This window comes from Lepisma saccharinum, chromosome 28 (assembly GCF_977018435.1).
Source record: "Lepisma saccharinum chromosome 28, izLepSacc3.1, whole genome shotgun sequence".
Lineage (NCBI taxonomy): Eukaryota > Metazoa > Arthropoda > Insecta > Zygentoma > Lepismatidae > Lepisma > Lepisma saccharinum.
Window position 1 is genome coordinate 33374157 of NC_139256.1, and position 18569 is coordinate 33392725.

At 34.7% G+C, this 18569-nt stretch overlaps 1 protein-coding gene across 4 annotated transcripts in view; it reads right to left on the reverse strand.

The window, feature by feature from the left end:
• Positions 1–471: 471 nt before the first annotated feature.
• LOC145980952 (acyl-CoA:lysophosphatidylglycerol acyltransferase 1-like) overlaps positions 472–18569 on the reverse strand; it is a 55326-nt gene continuing 37228 nt past the window's right edge. For all 4 annotated transcript variants that reach the window (XM_083114037.1, XM_083114036.1, XM_083114034.1 and 1 more), the window contains exons 7-8: positions 12703–12860; positions 472–905 (exon numbers count right to left, since the gene is read on the reverse strand). In XM_083114037.1, the coding sequence (XP_082970163.1) occupies positions 663–905; positions 12703–12860 (401 nt within the window). In that variant the 3' untranslated portion in view covers positions 472–662. The remainder of the gene's footprint in view (positions 906–12702; positions 12861–18569) is intronic.

Here is an 18569-nt window from a genome sequence, read left to right on the forward strand (position 1 = left end):
AGTAAATTTTAGCAAAAGTTTTTCATCTACAATCACTAAATAATACATTTGTCACCTTAAAACTTACTGATAATCCTTAATGCTTCATCACATTAAAATGCTAAGTATAAACATCAATTTTGAACGAAATATTTTTCCTTTTTTACAAATACTGTGTGTTAAAATGTGATTCATGTTTGTCTGATTAGAGATAAAAATAAGAAACAATGGTAGTGGAATGTATAGCGTCACGGCAACAAGTTAAAAATGTAAAGCCAATACAAATAAAAATTATTTATCCTTGCCTTATGGTACCATATTGCATTCATCTTGCATTATTGATTATTTACACGACACAATAAAAAAAAACACACTCTCCAATTTTTAGATCACCCTTAATAAAACTTCCGGGAAATCCCCCAAAATGGCTCTATCACTACCTTAGGGGACAATTCTCGATTTATGGTGTGAAATGGACTCATGGTGGTTGGAGGTATCTTTCTTTTTTTGTGAGAAAACCTACTTAGGCAGTCCTCATGACTAGCTTAGCTCATGTTCTACTATGATAGCCAAACGCCGGGAAAGCTCAGTCTTCCAGTTCAAAACTTCCGGCATTCGGTGGATATTGTGTTCCGTTTTTATCTGTGGAGGGAGAAGGCATTGAGCTAGTTGTAGTGCCGTAGCTACCACAGAAACGAAAACACGTAACACAGGAGTTGGAAATGAAAGTATGTTGAGGTTAGAAAGAAGAGATGGAGTATGACGAACCGCAGACAATCTTGCTGAACTACCTGGGAGGGGACAGGGGATGTACAGTAATCGTTCACAGGTAAGTGGCCAGTTTTGTAGTAAGTGTCCAGGATTCTCTCCTTCTCTATGAATCGTTCGTACAACCAATTTGTCATTTCCTTGTCATCCCTAGGGACCTATAATCACAAATAGAACATGTAAAGAACATACATAAATAAACTGATAATACACTACAGTATTGTTTAACCAAATATATATTTTCTTTTGTAATATATTTCAGGTCAAGCTGCAGCTTATTAATAGATGGAGATGTGTTACATTCAGTGTTGCCACAATATGAGGGCACAATTTACCTTTCCAAGGGGCAAAATTTTTCATTTTGAACAAATTTTTCCCTTCACCTAAGCAAATAATAATAATAAGTATTCGTAGTGGTAGTAGCAATAGCTGTAATTATTATTATTATTAGTGGTGGTGGTGGAAGCAGCAGTTGTAGTAGTAGTATTTCCGTTGGTCCATGTCCTTGTGAATAAAAATGTTAAAATTTTTCACATACATGTCACTTTCATCGCTTCCTGACCAGATGTCTCAGGTTTGGATCCTGGTAAGGAATCCATTTAATCATTAATCCTCATCGTTACTATTTACCGAAGGTGCAGAAAAGCGATACTTAACAGAAATATAAATAGATACAGACTATATTCAAGGGAGCAGAAAAAAGAACAGAAAAAATGAAAATGTGAATATGAAACTGGAACTTAACATATACTGTAATAATATAGTCAGATGTCTTAAAATTTTCCTGAAATTGTGGTATTTTTTTTATCGAAATTCCCTTTTCCCTTTTGGCTAAAATTTCGATCCGAATTTCCCTGCAAAAGGGAAATTTCCCTTCATGTGGCAACACTGGTTACATTGTGTTGATTTGGATGGTGTATTGAAAATATATTTGAAATTGGATTTAATTGTAATTTTGTTTTAGAAAAGTATTTTAACCATGCGAAGCTAGCATAATCATTAGTCTTTAATTGGGGGCTAGATTGCAAAGTGGGCGCCGTGATCAGGTTTTTGCCGGCTCAAGGAAAGCATCCATCGGAGATCCACCAAGAAATTGTGACTGTGTAAGGGAACGTATTGAATCGTCAAAATGTGGCGAAATGGTGCCGTGCCTTCACAGAAGGTCGACATGATGTTCATGATGGAGAGAGAAGTAGAAGGCCGTCCGTGATCACTGACAACCTTCACAATCGTATTGAGGCAGAGGTGCGTGCGAATAGGTGGGTGACAATTCGAGAATTGTATGTGATGTTTCCTGACAGTTTGAAAACCACTATTCATGAAGTTGTGTGCACGCTGGGTCCCAAAACATTTGACTGACGAACACAAAACCAAACGACTGGGATATGCACTGGACTTTCTTACTCGCTATGGAGAAGAGGGAGATGCATTCCAGAACTCCATTGTGACAGGTGATGAAACATGGGTGTTCCACCATATGCCTGAATCCAAACAACAGTCACTGCAGTGGCGCCATACCCATTCTCCGAAAGCCAAAAAATTCAAAACATCAATTTCAACCCGCAAGCTGATGGCAACCACTTTCTAGGATCGCCATGGCATCCTGCTGGTGGAATTCATGCCACCTGGAAGAACGATTAATGCTGAAACCTACTGCCCGACTTTGAAACATCTTCGACGTGCAATTCAAAACAAACTGAGAGGCATGTTGTCAAGTGGAATCCGCTTTAATCATGACAACGCCTGCCCCCATGCAGCGAATGTCACCAAGGATCTGCTTGCACAGTTTAAATGGGAGGTCCTTCACCATCCACCACACAGCCCCGACCTTGCACCCAGCGACTACCACCTGTTCCTGTACCTCAAGAAAAATCTTGGTGGAAAACACTTTGCCGTAGACGATGAAGTCAGGGGAGAAGTCACAACTTGGTTCCAGATGCAGGCGGCGGATTTCTACGATTCAGGGATACAAAAACTTGTTCCGCATCTGAACAAATGTTTGGATAATGGTGGCACTTATGTGGAGAAATAGCCTCTGTATCAGTGTATCAAGTGTAACTTTAGTTGCGAGCCATACATTTATTTTATATCTTATTTTTGGTTTGTATCTTTACTTTCCAGACAAGCCTCGTAATTAACTGTTTTTATTTAATATTCAATAATTTTTGTTATTTGGATCCATTATTAATGATTGAAAGAATAAGTTACCTTAGGGATAACAGCTTAATCTTTCTTCAGAGATCATATTGACAGGAGGGGTTGCGACCTCGATGTTGGATTAGATATCATTTGGGTGTAGCATTTCAAATTTGATGGTCTGTTCGACCTTTAATTTCTTACATGAATTGAGTTCAAAGCGGCGTGAGCCAGGTTGGTTTCTATCTCTTAATGTTTTAAATGTTTTAGTACGAAAGGACCAAATATTTATATTATATATAAAATATTGATTAATAATAATTACTATAATGGCAGAAAGTGCATAGAATTTAGGATTCAGGAATGAAGATAATTACCTTTTTATAGTAAATGATATTGGATTTATTTATTGGGATTATTTCTTTTACTATTTTAGTTGTATGTGTTTTGGTTAGAGTTGCTTTTTTTACTTTGTTTGAGCACAGGATTTTAGGATATATTCAAATTCGTAGGGGCCCTAATAGGGTAGGAGTTGTAGTGTTTTTCAGCCTTTTGCTGATGCAATTACGTTGTTTACTAGGGAACAGACATTACCTATTTTGAGAAATTATTATCCTTATTATATATCTCCAGTTTTTAGTTTATTTTTGTCTTTATTTGTTTGGGTTGTTTTTCCTTACCATATTATATTATATAATTTTTATTTGGGGCCTTTTTCTTTTTATGTTGTATAAGAATGGGTGTATACACAGTAATGTCTGCTGGGTGATCGTCTAACTCTAATTATAAGTTGCTTGGGGGTCTTCGAGCAGTTGCCCAGACTATCTCTTACGAGGTGAGTTTAGTTTTGATTTTATTACATTTTATTTTTTAAATTGGTGGCTATAACTTAATTTTATTTAATATTTTTCAATATTATCTGTGATTTATTTTTATTGCTTTTCCATTGGCTTTAGCTTGATTAAGTTCTTGTTTAGCTGAAACTAATCAAACTCCCTTTGATTTTGCTGAGGGAGAGTCTGAACTTGTTTCTGAGTTTAATGTTGAATATATTGCTGGTGGGTTTGCCCTAATTTTTATATCCGAGTTGCTTTGAGTTTGCTGTTTTAAGTCCACTTTATGCACAGTAAGGCTAATCGGGACTGGACCTACAGTTTGAAGTGGAACCCGAACCACTTGTGCCTCCACTGGGTATCGAACCCGGGACCCCTTGATTACAAGGCAATGACACTATTACTGCACCATGGGGAAGGCCCTTTTTATATCCGAATATGCTAGTATCTTATTTATGACTGTTTTATTTAGAATTTTATTATTGGGGGTATACCTTTTCTTATTTATTTTATTTAAGGGTTGTTTTTTGGGGGGGATTTATTTATATTTGGGTTCGGGGGGATTTTACTACGATTTCGCTATGATAAATTAATATATTTAGCTTGGAGGAGATTTCTTCCAATTTCTTTGAATTATTTGTTGTTTTCTTTGTTGGTTTTAGGGGGTTAATTATATCAATGTATGTTTAATTGCATAATAGTTAGAATGTATAGACTTTTATGTTTTCAAGACATGCTTAAATTTCGGCCAAGAAGCCATTTTTTAAATATTTTATCTAATATTAGTAATGTTGCTGGAGATATGATGAAGTATATAAAATATATAATTGTTAATACTTGTCCGGTAGTGATGTATGGGTTTTCTACCGGTCGGGCTCCAATCCAAGTTAATAGGATATTGGTTGCTAGCATTATTCAGAATAATATTTGGTTTATTGGGTAGAATTGTAAACGTCGGAATTTTCTTTTATGATGTATTGGTATAATTAGTAGAATTATAATAGATAATACTAGTGCTAGTACCCCACCTAATTTATTTGGGATTGATCGTAGAATTGCATATGCAAGTAGAAAATATCATTCTGGTTGGATATGCACAATTATAGGTGATTATCAATGTGGATTTAAAAGTAACAGATCAACTACAGATCAAATTTTTCACATCAGACAGACACTTGAAAAAAAGTGGGAATATAATCAAAATATCCATCAGCTATTCATTGATTTCAAAAAAGCATATGATTCGGTCAAAATAGATAAATTATATAATATATTAGTAGAGTTTGGAATACCTAAGAAGCTTGTTAGCATGATAAAAGTATGCACCAGTAAGTAAAATTCGTGTGGGTATTAATGCGTCTGACAAATTTACAATTCATGATGGGTTAAAACAAGGAGATGCATTATCTCCATTGCTCTTTAATTTTGCCTTATAATATGCTGTTAGGAAGGTAAAAGAAACTAAAGAAGGACTGAAATTAAATGGTGTGACTCAGTTGTTAGCATATGCTGGTTGATTTGTTGTTTTAAGTCCACTTTATGCACAGTAAGGCTAATTGGGACTGGACCTACAGTTTAAAGTGGGATCCGAACCACTTGTGCCTCCACCGGGTATCGAACCCGGGACCCCTTGATTACAAGGCGACGATGCTACCACTGCGCCATCGGGGAGGCCCTGTTAGCATATGCAGATGATGTAGACTTATTAGGGGATGATATAAATACAATTAAGAATAATGCTAAAATATTTTTCAAAACTGCTAAAGAGATAGGTTTGGAAGTTAACAAAGAGAAAACTAAATATATGCTTACAGGCCGAAACCAAGTGTTAGGTAATAATCAAAATATAATTATTGATAACAACTCGTTTGAACCAGTTTCCAAATTCAAATACTTAGGAGTAATATTAACAAGTGAAAATTATATTAAAGCAGAAATAAAAAGTAGGCTTAATTCAGGAAATGCATGTTACTTCTCTTCATAAACTTTTGTCTTCTCGTTTAATATCTAAGAAACTAAAAGTTAAAATATACAAAACAGTAATTTTGCCTGTAGTATTATATGGGTGTGAAACTTGGTCCCTTACATTGAAAGAGGAACATAAATTGAGAGTATTTGAAAATAAGGTCCTTAGGAAAATCTTTGGACCTAAAAGGGATGAGGAGACAGGTGAGTGGAGAAGGTTACATAATTTTGAACTACATAATTTGTACTCATGTCCAGATATTATTAGAATAATTAAATCAAGAGGACTTAGGTGGGCAGGCCATGTGGCACGAATCGGAGAGGAAAGAGGAGTTCACAGGATTCTTGTTGGGAAACCTGATGGTAAGAGACCTGTAGGAAGGCCAAGATGAAGATGGAGGGACAACGTTGGGATGGACCTAAAGGAAATCGGTAGGGATGGCAAAGAGTATATAGATCTTGCTCAAGATAGGCCTATGTTGCTGCGGCCATGAACCTTCGGGTTTAAGAAGGCTAGAGAGTTAGTTAGTTAGTTGGTTGGATATGCACTGGTGTTACTAGTGGATTTGCTGGATTTGGTTGGTTGATTTAGGGTTTTAAGTCCACTTTATGCACAGTAAGGCTAATCAGGACTGGACCTACAGTTTAAAGTGGGATCCGAACCACTTGTGCCTCCACCGGGTATAGAACCCGGGACCCCTTGATTACAAGGAGACGACGCTAGCACTGCGCCATCGGGGAGGCCCGTGGATTTGTTGGAGTAAAGTTTTTTGGGTCTCCTAGGATTGTGGGAAATATTAATGCGAACTGTATTAGCATTAATATTGTAATTATAAGCCCTAATATATTTCTTATAGAAAAATATGGATGGAATAGCATCTTATCCATATTGCTGTTAATAGAAAGTGGGTTATTAGATCCGGTTTGATGTAAGAAAAGTAGATGAACTATTGATATTCCTCTTAAAATAAATGGTAGTAAGAAGTGAAAGGCAAAGAATCGGGTTAAGGTGTGTTATCTACTGCAACCCCCACACCCCACCCCCAAAATTCATTGAACTAATGTGGTTCTTAAATATGGGACAGCTGAAAGTAAATTAGTAATTACTGTTGCACCCCAAAAAATGATATTTGACCTCATGGTAATACATACCCAACAAATGCTGTTGCTATTGTTATTATAATTACAACTCCAACTGACCATGTATGAATATATAGATACGATCCATAGTATATACCTCACCCAACATATATATATATATATATATATATATATATATTGGATAAAAGCAAGGAGGGCCAAAAGGGCTAAGTAAAAATCAAAGAAGGTGAAAGGAAACACTCACCGGACAGTAGAAAAATTCAAAATTTTCGCTAATTTCATAGCATCATCGGTGAGGAGAAATAGACGGAACCAGAACTTCCGGTTCCGTCTATTTCTCCTCACACCGATGATGCTATGAAATTAGCGAAAATTTTGAATTTTTCTACTGTCCGTTGAGTGTTTCCTTTTACCTTCTTTGATTTTTATATATATATATATATATATATATACAAATAAAGATTAAGGAGGCTTAGTTAGCATGAATAGTTCATAATATTCATCCATAATTTACATCCCGACAAATGTATATTACTCTAGTAAAGGCTAAATTTGTTCTTGAAATATAATGAATTGCTAGGAAAAGACCTGTTAAAATTTGAATTGAGAGACATATGCCCATAAGTGAACCAAATTTTATCAATAAGAAATATTTAATGGAGCTGGTAAGTCTACTAGTGCATTGTTTGCTAATTTAAGTATGGGGTGATAAACTCGTGTTGGCTTTGTCATTTGTAATTATTTCATTATTTTTAGAGGTCCCTGTGAAAGTCTAGTAATTTTTACAATTGCAATTAATGTAATAAATAAGTATACTACTGTTATAATAGTTATTAATATAATGGATTCATTATATAATTTTATTCCTAGTAATGGGGTTGTATTACTTCATATTGCATATGTAGTGTGGAGGGGCCATTAATGGGTCTGTTACTATTAATAGAAATAGGCATAATATTGGGATTATATTTACTGTTAATATTTTTATTCTTAATTTGAATATTTCGTTTGGTGAGAGTCTTGTTGTGTAAATAAAGGGAACTAGTATTCCTCCTAGAAATACTAGAAATAATACATAGGAAAGCCATGCGGATTTCAAAAATGTTGATATTGTCAGACAGGCAGTGATAGTTTGTATAATTAGTATAATTCCTATAGATAGTGGATGGTTTATTTGTAATATTATTAGTGCTATTAGTAATATAATAGTAATTAATATTAATTGAATTTTAATATCAAGGGGTAGTTTAATTAGAATGTTAGCTTTGGGAGTTATTGGTGATGTAATTATATCCTCCTTCAGGTTTTTAGAATTATTAATTCATTGGTGATTTACAAGACCACTATTTTTATTAAACTATAAAAAACTTATGCTAAGAGTATTACTTATATTAATTATTTTGTTTATTAGATTTTTATGCTTTATTTCTCAGTGGAGGCATTTATTAGTAACTCTACTAAGACTTGAGTTTACTGTGTTGTCTTTAAATTTATATATAACTTACTGATTTATTAGTAATCAAGAAGAATCCCATTTTTGCTTACTATTTCTTTCATTTTGTGTATGTGAGGAAGCCCTTGGTTTGTCTATTATAGTATCAGTTACACATACTCATAGTAATGATTATTTTAATTCTTTTGTGCTATTGAGGTGTTAAAGTATATTTTTTATTTTATGTTTTTAATCCTTTTAAGATTAATGGTTCTTTATGGATAGTGGTTCAAGTTTCTATTATTTTTGGTTGGTTTTTTGTTTTTATTAATAGTGTGAGTTGGTATCGGGGTGTGGGGGATTAATTATTGGGATTATAATATATTGGGCTGGACGTAATTTCATATTCTTTAATTTTACTTAGTATTTGAATTATTTTTTTAATAATAGTGGCTAATTATTTTTATCCCTGTAGATTTATATTTTTATTAATAATTTTGTTGTTATTATTGATATTAACTTTTATAAAAATATTTTTTTTTTGTTTTATTTGTTTTTTGAGGAGTCTTTGGTCCCTACTTTATTTTTATTTTAGGGTGGGGTTATCAACCAGAGCAAGTACAAGCAGGAGTATATTTACTTTTTTATACACTACTTGCTTCTTTGCCTCTTTTAGTTGGCGTTTTTATATTAAATTATAAGGTAGAAGGTTTATATATGATATATTTAATTATATTAACGTTAATATAAATTATTTTATTTGATATATTAGTATGGTGTTTGTTTTTTAGTCATGTAATACAATATCTAATGATGAATTTGCTAATACTACTCCTGTTAATCCTCCTATTGTAAATAGAAAAATAAATCCTAAGGCTCATAATATTGATGGGGAGTAGTTGATTTGTGTCCCGTGTAGTGTGGCAATTCATCTAATACTTTAATTCCTGTTGGTACGACAATAATTATTGTAGCTGCAGTAAAGTATGCTCGTGTATCTACGTCTATTCCTACAGTAGATATATGATGTGTTCATACAATAAATCCTAGGAAACCAATTGCTATTATTGCATAGATTATTCCTAACACTCCGAAGGTTTCTTTTTTACCTCTTTCTTGGGTTACGATGTGTGAAATTATACCAAATCCCGGTAAAATTAGGATGTAGACTTCTGGGTGTCCAAAGAATCAGAATAAGTGTTGATATAAAATCGGGTACCCTCCTCCACATGGGTTAAAAAATGAGGTATTTAGATTTCGATCTGTTAATAATATAGTGATTGCTCCTCCTAGAACTAGTAGTGACAGTAATAGTAGAACCGGAGTAATAATTTCTGATCATACGAATAGTGGTACTCGTTTCACGGACATTCCTATGGTTCGTATATTAATTACTGTTGTAATAAAGTTTACTGCCCCTAAGATAGAGGAAACTCCTGCTAAATGTAATGAAAAAATTGATAGGTCGACGGAGGCTCTGGCATGTGCAATTCCTGCGGATAGGGGAGGATATACTGTTCAGCCAGTTCCTGCACCACTTTCTACTACTCTTCCTGGTAATAGAAAAGTTAGTGACGGGGGTAGTAGTCAGAATCTTATATTATTTAGTTGTGGGAAGGCTATGTCGGGGCTCCAAGTATTAGGGGTACTAATCAATTTCCAAACCCTCCAATTATAATAGGTATAACCATAAAGAAAATTATAATAAATGTGTGTGCGGTTACAATTACATTATAAATTTGATCATCTCCGGCTGACCTAAATGTATACGAATTAAGAATACTTAATGATGTTCCAATCATTCCTGATCATACTCCGAAAATTAAATATATTGTACCAATGTCTTTGTGGTTAGTAGAAAATAATCATCGTTGCAAGAATGGGGTGACTGAATTATAGGTGATAAACTGTAAATTTATTTATGAGTTTTAAACTCTCTCATTAATTTTGGCTTTAGGACTGCAATTTCAAGATAATACATACAATGTATTAAGGCCTACAGAGTGCCCTTTATTTATGACTTTGAAGGTCATTAGTTTAAAATTAACTTAAGACCTTAGAAAGACATAAATTGGTTGAACTAGTGGGATTCCATAAATTGATATAAAAATTGTGATTACTGAAATATACTTGTTCTTTTAGATTTAGTTGCTTATTATTTAATAGTTCATTATTCATTATATTAATAGGGGGTAAATTTTCATGAGATAGTTTCTAACTATAATCTAATTTAATATAATTCATTTTATGTAATAACAAGAACCTCTCTTTATAATTTAAATTAAAGTTTTATTCTGGCTTAAATCTCCTTAATTAAATTTCACATATGTATTTACTAAAGAAAGGAAAGGCTATTCCGCCGATTTCTGGTGGGTTGGACTGTTGCAGAGAAGTTTGGTGGTTCGCAGTGCGTGGAATTGTTTAGTTTACTATAATTTAGATTACAGGATTTCAATTTTAATTCGTGCCAGCTGCCGCGGTTAAACGTGGGGGGATAAATGGAGAGTTGTTGGCTTAATTGTAGTAATATAATTAATTTTTGGTAGTTTATATTTTATTTGTTGGGTGAAACTTTTAACATAATTTGATCTTTATTTTTATTAATTCTATAAAGGTGATATATTTAGACTAGGATTAGATACCCTATTATAATCATTGTAAATTTAGCTTGAGTAGTATTAGTTATAATCTTGAAACTCAAAAGAATTTGGCAGTCCTTTATTCTATTTAGAGGACCCTGTTCCGTAATTGATATTGCATGTTTTATTTGACCTATTATTGTAACTTATCAGTTTGTATACCACCGTAATTTGAGGATTTAAATATATATTTTCTTTTTTTCTTTTGTAATATATTTCAGGTCAAGGTGCAGCTTATTAATAGATGGATGGGTTACATTGTGTTGATTTGGATGGTGTATTGAAAATATATTTGAAATTGGATACATGTTTTTTTCTGCCACTTTTGGCTGATCTTGGATAATGAGGATGAACAGTAATTGGATGAAACTGAAATGGGGGTCTCACATAGAAATATCCATGCTCAGGGCTTGACTCCAACTCAGAACCTTTATTGACGAGATTGTGAGTTGTTTGTTTAACATGCTAGGACAGGAAGTGTAAGGTAGTTTTCCGGCCGAAGTAACAAGAGTGATGGGCTCTTCCAGTATGTATAAACGGACGCACAGTGAATGCACGACTACCAGACTGAGGCAACACAGTGCATGCACTGTATTAAGAAAACAGCCTATTTTGAGTGATGCGGAAGTGATAATTTCACTCTATATGGGTTGTACTTTATTTGTCTATAGGTAATTGAATACGTTGAGTTGTGTTAAATTATGATGATACATAAGGAATGTAAATCAAAATGTGGCGCAATTATTTAATCATATTTGTAATAAACAAGCAGATAATCCAAAATTAAATACATGTTTTAATTCAAGAAACAACAAGACATCTGGTAAAATATTCATGGGTCCACTGCCATACTTTGCTATCTAGTGTAGTTACCATTTGTATCTATCTTTGTTTTGTTTTAAGGTGGTTACAACTCTGGTATGAAAAGCTGCATTTATTTCAGAAGGTGAAAGATTCCTAAAAGCACTCAAGTGATGTTACTTTAAGTAGTATGAAAAGGTTGCATTTAAGGCCGAATCACACGGAACTGGATACCCAGTTAGTTGGCGCTGAACTGGCTATCTGCCCGGATGTGATGTCTGCCTGGCTGGTTTGGAGGAATAGGACATTGTTCTACTTCTAATTGCTACTGGCTATCCTTGACTGGATTCTGTGGAACAGACAATCAGAGCAAAGTTTGGGCAAGTGAAGATAATCTGCGAGTTTGTAAAGAGGAGTTTTTGTTTGTAGTTTCCAAGTGTTGGCAGTTTTTGTTAGTTTCTCGATAAAAAAAAAGCAGCTAGATGACGTACAGTGCATTCGTGTTCAGTTCATTAATATTTAGGTATTTATGCAAGGCGATGAGATGTGTACATAACAAATAAAATTAGCCGAAAATGAAAATCCTTATTAGTGTATTAAATTAAATGTTTGATATTTTAGAATTTGTGAATGAATCCTGCAAGTCTCATGCATGAATATTGAATATGCATACCAGAGTTAATTAAAAAGCTTGTTCGGTACGCATTGATTACCACATTTTTGAGCCAATCTCTAGTCCATACTTTTCTTTTTAATTTTTAATAAAAGCAGAAAGCAGTAATTCTCCTAGAACATTCTTCAAATTCCTCGTCCATCTTTACAAAGATTGTCTGCTCTGCGCAATGTCTTATGGGAACAAAAGTCTATCGACAAGTACGGCAACAAGTATCGTGTGAGGCGAAAACTAGCAAATGGGTAGCCAGTCCAGTGCCAACTAGGGCATTCCAACTGGAAATCCAGATCCGTATGGTTCAGGCTTTAGACAAAACAAAGTATCACAATATTTTAAGTTAGAATTAGCAACTGAAGTCATGAGGCAAATACTTACATCTTGACATGAATAAACTCGATAAATGAAGAAAGTCTTGCAAGGTTCTCTGGACCCTGTCACAATGGACTGCAAATCCAAAGGCTTCCCTTCAGGGTAAGCTATGGTGATGTCAACTACCCACTTGAGCTTGTAGAAGTATTCAGGTTTTGTACAGCCTTTGGGAAAAGAAAGAATATGTAAATGCACATTATAATTCTTAAGGTTTACCCATATAAACATATAACGTAACAGGTGAGCTTGTACTGATAACTGAAACTGCTATAGGAAAGTATGAGTTGAATTGAATTACCAATACCGTAATCTGATACTTTTTCTGGAAGTTACTCATTCTGCATAATACTGAAATACCAACCAACAGTTCCAAGAAGTACAAATATTCTGGAACACTAACCAAATATGCAACGTTCAATACAAAATAATGTGTATGATCCATTTTATTAGGGTTGCTACTGATTTCTTGTACTTTTAACTGTATCAGTTCATACATATCAACCCCCCAACAAGGCTTACCAAGTACTAAAAATAAATAATGAAAATATGCTTGTTTGGCACTTGTATAATCGATGGTTGTTAATTTCCTCTGAGCTTATTGAAAGGTAAGTATTGTATTGGGATCATATGTCTTTGAAGGACAGAAAAGACATATGTAGTGTTTCGTACTTTAACGTGTGTATAAATTAGTAATAATACACACTTTATCCAGAATTTAGGCTATTTATTCGACCCTGCATATGCAGCTTACTCTACATGTAAGGTCATCCTACGATGACATCACTAATGTTGCCAGAACATATCATTGTTTTATCACTGTAAAGCCCATATGTTACATCTACCTCCTTTTACAAACATGATAATTAATTATACATCAGTTACATAGTCTTTCAAGAATTTTGGTTCCTTTATAAGTCTACCTGATCTAGCGTAAGTGTGTGCACACTTTTTACACTCATACGGAGCACTGTCTTCTTTCTTCCTTTCTTCTCACCTGTGCTTCGGTTCTTTCTTCCAACAAAGTCTACACTTACTGGAACATCTCCATTACTCCGCACGGTTCTGAACTGCTGCTTACTTGCTTCAGCTGCTCGGACGTAGTCTGCTGCTTTCTCGATTGTCAAGGTCGGCTCCCTCAGTAACCTTCCTTGTAGAACAGCATCTCGTAGACCTAGCACTATTCTGTCACGAATTAGACTGCTTTCTTGGTCTCTAAATTCACATATGGCTGCTAACATTTTTATTGTCGTTAGGTAACTGTCAAAAGATTGGTCAACTTTTTGGCTGCATGAGAAGAATTTGTAGCGTTCAAATACTACATTTTTACGTGGTTGACAGTATTCGTTGAATTTCTTTACTACAACTTCAAAATCGTCTTTGTCTTCTTCATGTTCAAATTTGAATGTATTAAACACTTCAAATCCCCCATCTCCTATGAGATTTAATAATACTGAGACTTTTATCTCATCCGGTTTCTCATTTTTCTCCGACGCTATAAAATAATTGTTCAACTTATTTCTCAACTTCTGCCAGTTTTCACCAACGTTTCCAGAAAACTACATGACAGCTGGCGTGTTAAACGTCTCCATGTTTTCGACGATAATATCAAGTTTCTACTTATGTATTTCAATGTATCCACTTACATTAACCATCAAACGCTGAGCCTGACACCATGTTTCGTACTTTAACGTGTGTATAAATTAGTAATAATACACACTTTATCCAGAATTTAGGCTATTTATTCGATGCTGCATATGCAGCTTACCCTACATGTAAGTCAACATGATCCTACGATGACATCACTAATGTTGCCAAAACATATCATTGTTTTATCACTGTAAAGCCCATATGTTACATTTAGGGGGCCCGGACTCCCGCCCCCCCCAGAAGGCATACCAAGTACTACAATTAAATAATGAAAATATGCTCATTTAACATTTGTTGTATATCCGATGGTTCTAGGGACAATGATTTATGGTAAATAAAATTCATGAATTTCGCATTTAAAAAGTTACAATTTCGGTATATAAAAGCGGTGAAAAAAGATCATTTCATTGGAAAAGCGGTAAATAAAAGTCAAAGTTAAGTAGTCTGCACCTACCTTTTATAAGTTAAAGTGTACACTTAACATAACCTCTGCATTGCATGGTTTTAAATTACATCTCTGGTTGGTCATTATATTACCATAAGCTGAAAAAGCATGCTCACAGTCAACATTACTAACAGGAAACCACAACACTTGCACAGCTAGTGACACAAAGCTTTCGTGATCTTTAAGTGCTAGCAGCATATTAATTAAATTCAAAAATGACCTGACACTTTCACATCACTCTTTACCATATACTGAAAAGCTTTGTACCCTCTCAAAAAATCTAATTGTGAACATGCTTTTAGAATAGGCACATTCTTGCAAAAGTCGTACAAGTCTTCATTGATAATATAACATTAACGTTTTCAAAAAATGTATTTCCTGGATCTTCGCGGAGCAAATCATTTAATTTTATACAAGCCTTGTTGCCTCAAACTCTCTAGCACATTCAAATACTGAAATAACTTTGGGCATTGTAATTCGCCAAAGAAACTATGAGCAAGCGCACAAGAAGCACGGACACGAAAATCCTTGGAACTCGTATTTTTGTGTGGCGCGTAATGGAGACACAGACTACACATGATCTTCTGTAGGCCTCTGATTGAAACTTTTTGGACCACAAACTTTGGCTGAAAAAAAATTGTCCTACTAAAAAATTTGCATTTTAGCTACAAAAACATAACATTAACAGTAGAAAACTAATTTCCGTATATTCTGCATGACAGCAACGTATTTACGCATTACGTTGGAGCGAGATAGCCTGAGTTGCAGGAATGGAGAAATGAACGAACAGAGAAGAAAGAGGCTAAATACTTATCACTGACACCGTTTGCACTGTGCGGCTTTGCGCTTCTGATGATGTAAAACGACTTTACGCAGTCATTGTCACCTGTAATGAAATGTTGAACTTTCACGAGCAAAAATAACATTCCAATGTTATGAAAGAAGGTAAATTAATGTGGTTTTTTTTTGTTTTGACAACTGAATTTCGGTGTTATTTGGTGAACTTCGACACTTTTCGTTCCATTTCGCATTTTGATTTGTATTTCGCGGAACTTCGTGAATAAATTGGAGACGAAAATGGTCATAACTCTCATCCACTTGTCTCGAAACAAAATTATACACACTTTAAAATAATTTCGCGTTTAAAGCATTCGCGAAATTTCAGTGTCCCTATTAATTTCCTATGAACGTATTGAAAGTCAAGGATTATATTGGGATCATACAGCTTTGAATGATAGATTAATACACACTACTACTAATAATAACATGCATAAAATATTAATCAGAAACTTTACTTTTCTCCAACTGCATCTAACATTGTTTTCGTTATTCAATAAATATTCAATTCTTCATGTATTTGACATTAATTTCATTGCCAGAGCACTTATTTTTACATAAATTATTCTGATATTCACTACAGGTAAGCTACATAATGAAATGTGTGCTGTTATATCTTTATTCTTGTATGGTATTTTTACCTATCCATGTAATTAATACAATATTAATATATATATTATAATTAGTATTAATTTGATTTAATGCAATTACTTTAATTCATACATAATTATTTTTAATAATATTATTATTATTTTTGAGACACTTGGTTCGGACCCCCCCCCCCCCCAAGAAACGTATTTCTAAATATGTGTCTGCTCAAGAGCATATTCATTCAGGGCTATCTTGGCTGTCCGCGAAGCCAAGACTCAGCAATCGAAATACAGAAAAAACAATATATCAGAAAATGTGCATAAAATTGTTCATTTCTATAAGAAGATGAACCTGATTTCTTAGGAGTTTGCATCTTGATTTCTTAGGAGTTGGAAACCTTGCCTGCAAGGCGAGGCAGTAAGGGGCCACACGGCTGAAATGTGAGAGAACTATGCCAATTCCCAGCATATAATTTCCCCCACGAATGGGGAATCGTGGAGCCAAATTGTTACAGGAGAGCGATAAGGGTTGCACATGATGGAGAAATTGCCCTCTGAACTTCTCAGTAATCTGGATCAATGTTGCAAACCCATTGTTCCCAGCATGTAATTTTCCCAGAAATGGGGAATTTTCAAGCCAAATTATCGGAGCAAAGGTGGCATATGACTGGGAAATTACCTTCTGGACCCAGAACATCATTGAACACTTGCAGGCGAGTTGAAGAAGAGGCCGCTGACCTTAAAACAACTAGAGTAAATGCGTTACAGTGGGGGGTGGGGAAAATTGTTGGCTGACCGGGGATGGCTTATGAGTGCATCTAAAGATAACCAAAACCACAAAGACCAGTTCTAGTTTAGATCTCGTCGAGGGTTGTTTAAGGGTTCCTTTGTGTGTGGAAATTATTTACGGGCAATGTGTAAATAAAGTAGTCAGTGAATTGCATTTTTGTGAATGATATGTGGTGTGTTGGGCAGTGAACTAAAATACGTGACATAATTAAAGAGCTGTTTACTCGGCTTATCTATGAGAATAAGCTCCAAATCGTTGTGGATTTTTGTTTTATGTCCACTTTATGCACAGACAGGTTAATCAGGATTGGACCTACAGTTTAAGTGGTATCCCAACCACTATGTATCAAATCAGAGCCCTTTAGTTTCAAGGCAACGACGTTACCACTATGCCAACGAGCAGACCTCGAACTTCAAATCGTGAAAATAGGTAGGTAGCAGTTTATTTTTAAATACATACATAAATATTTCACAATATGGGCCTCTCTTTTATGGCAATAAGAAAGAAATCCTTTCCTTACTGTTTTTCTGTAGTGTACATTTTCATATTTTATTTATGAGGTATGTATTTTTAATCACAATATCACTTCATTTCAACTAAAAGAGCACCCCTCTCCCAACCAGCACATTTTTGTCCATTTGAACACTATGATATGGTGAAATAGCCCAGGTTTTTAACCCAGTGTATGCCACTGTTGCGTATGCACATGATCACTGATAATGTGGAAGGTACATAAAGAAAGACAGGCAGAGAGACAAAACAATGGTTGCTATTCTTTCTTCAAGACAAAGTGACCTTCCAGAAGAAATATTGAGTGTAAAGCCAGATTTATAGATTTGAAACTTGAAGTCCATGTTTTTGCAACTCCAGCACCTCCCCCTAATACTGATGCTGCATTTGACTGCCATGCAGGACAACTGGATTCGATTCCCATGCCATTTCTTTAGAGAAATACCCAACTATGGATTGCCTTTGGGCCTCTATGTTTTCTTGTAATAAAATTAATTTCATATAACTTATTCAATTTTTGAATGAGGTAAAGATTATTTTAAGCAGTTTAATCTTAGAAGAGGCGAATGGGCATACAGTTAAAAATCCAAACCACTGTGCAATATATGTTCCACAGGGAATCAAATCCATGACATCTTGAATTTTATCAAACAGAATACTGTAAATTCCTCTGCCAATATTTACATTTTGAGAACAGAAGTTTGCCATACTGAAAACATATTTATTACAATTGGTTAGAAAACTGGTATCCGAGTTAGTTCACAAAAATTAAAGTGAGTACATAGGAATCAATAAACTTCCTGCATCATCACGTCAGTTTCAGTTGACGTGCACAGACCTGTTTCGAAGACACTCCTGGGTGACCTACTTTCACCATGGGGATAAGCGTGGAATCCTACAGAGCCTGCATAGGACTTTTCCATTGTTCTAAATGGAAGAAAACTACAGGAAAAGGGGCTGGGAAAGGGCAATGGCTTGCCCAAAGTGTTTTGTGTCTTGAAGTTCTCTGCACACTGCTCATCATTGGAGGAATAGAGCAAAACCCGGGTCCAGA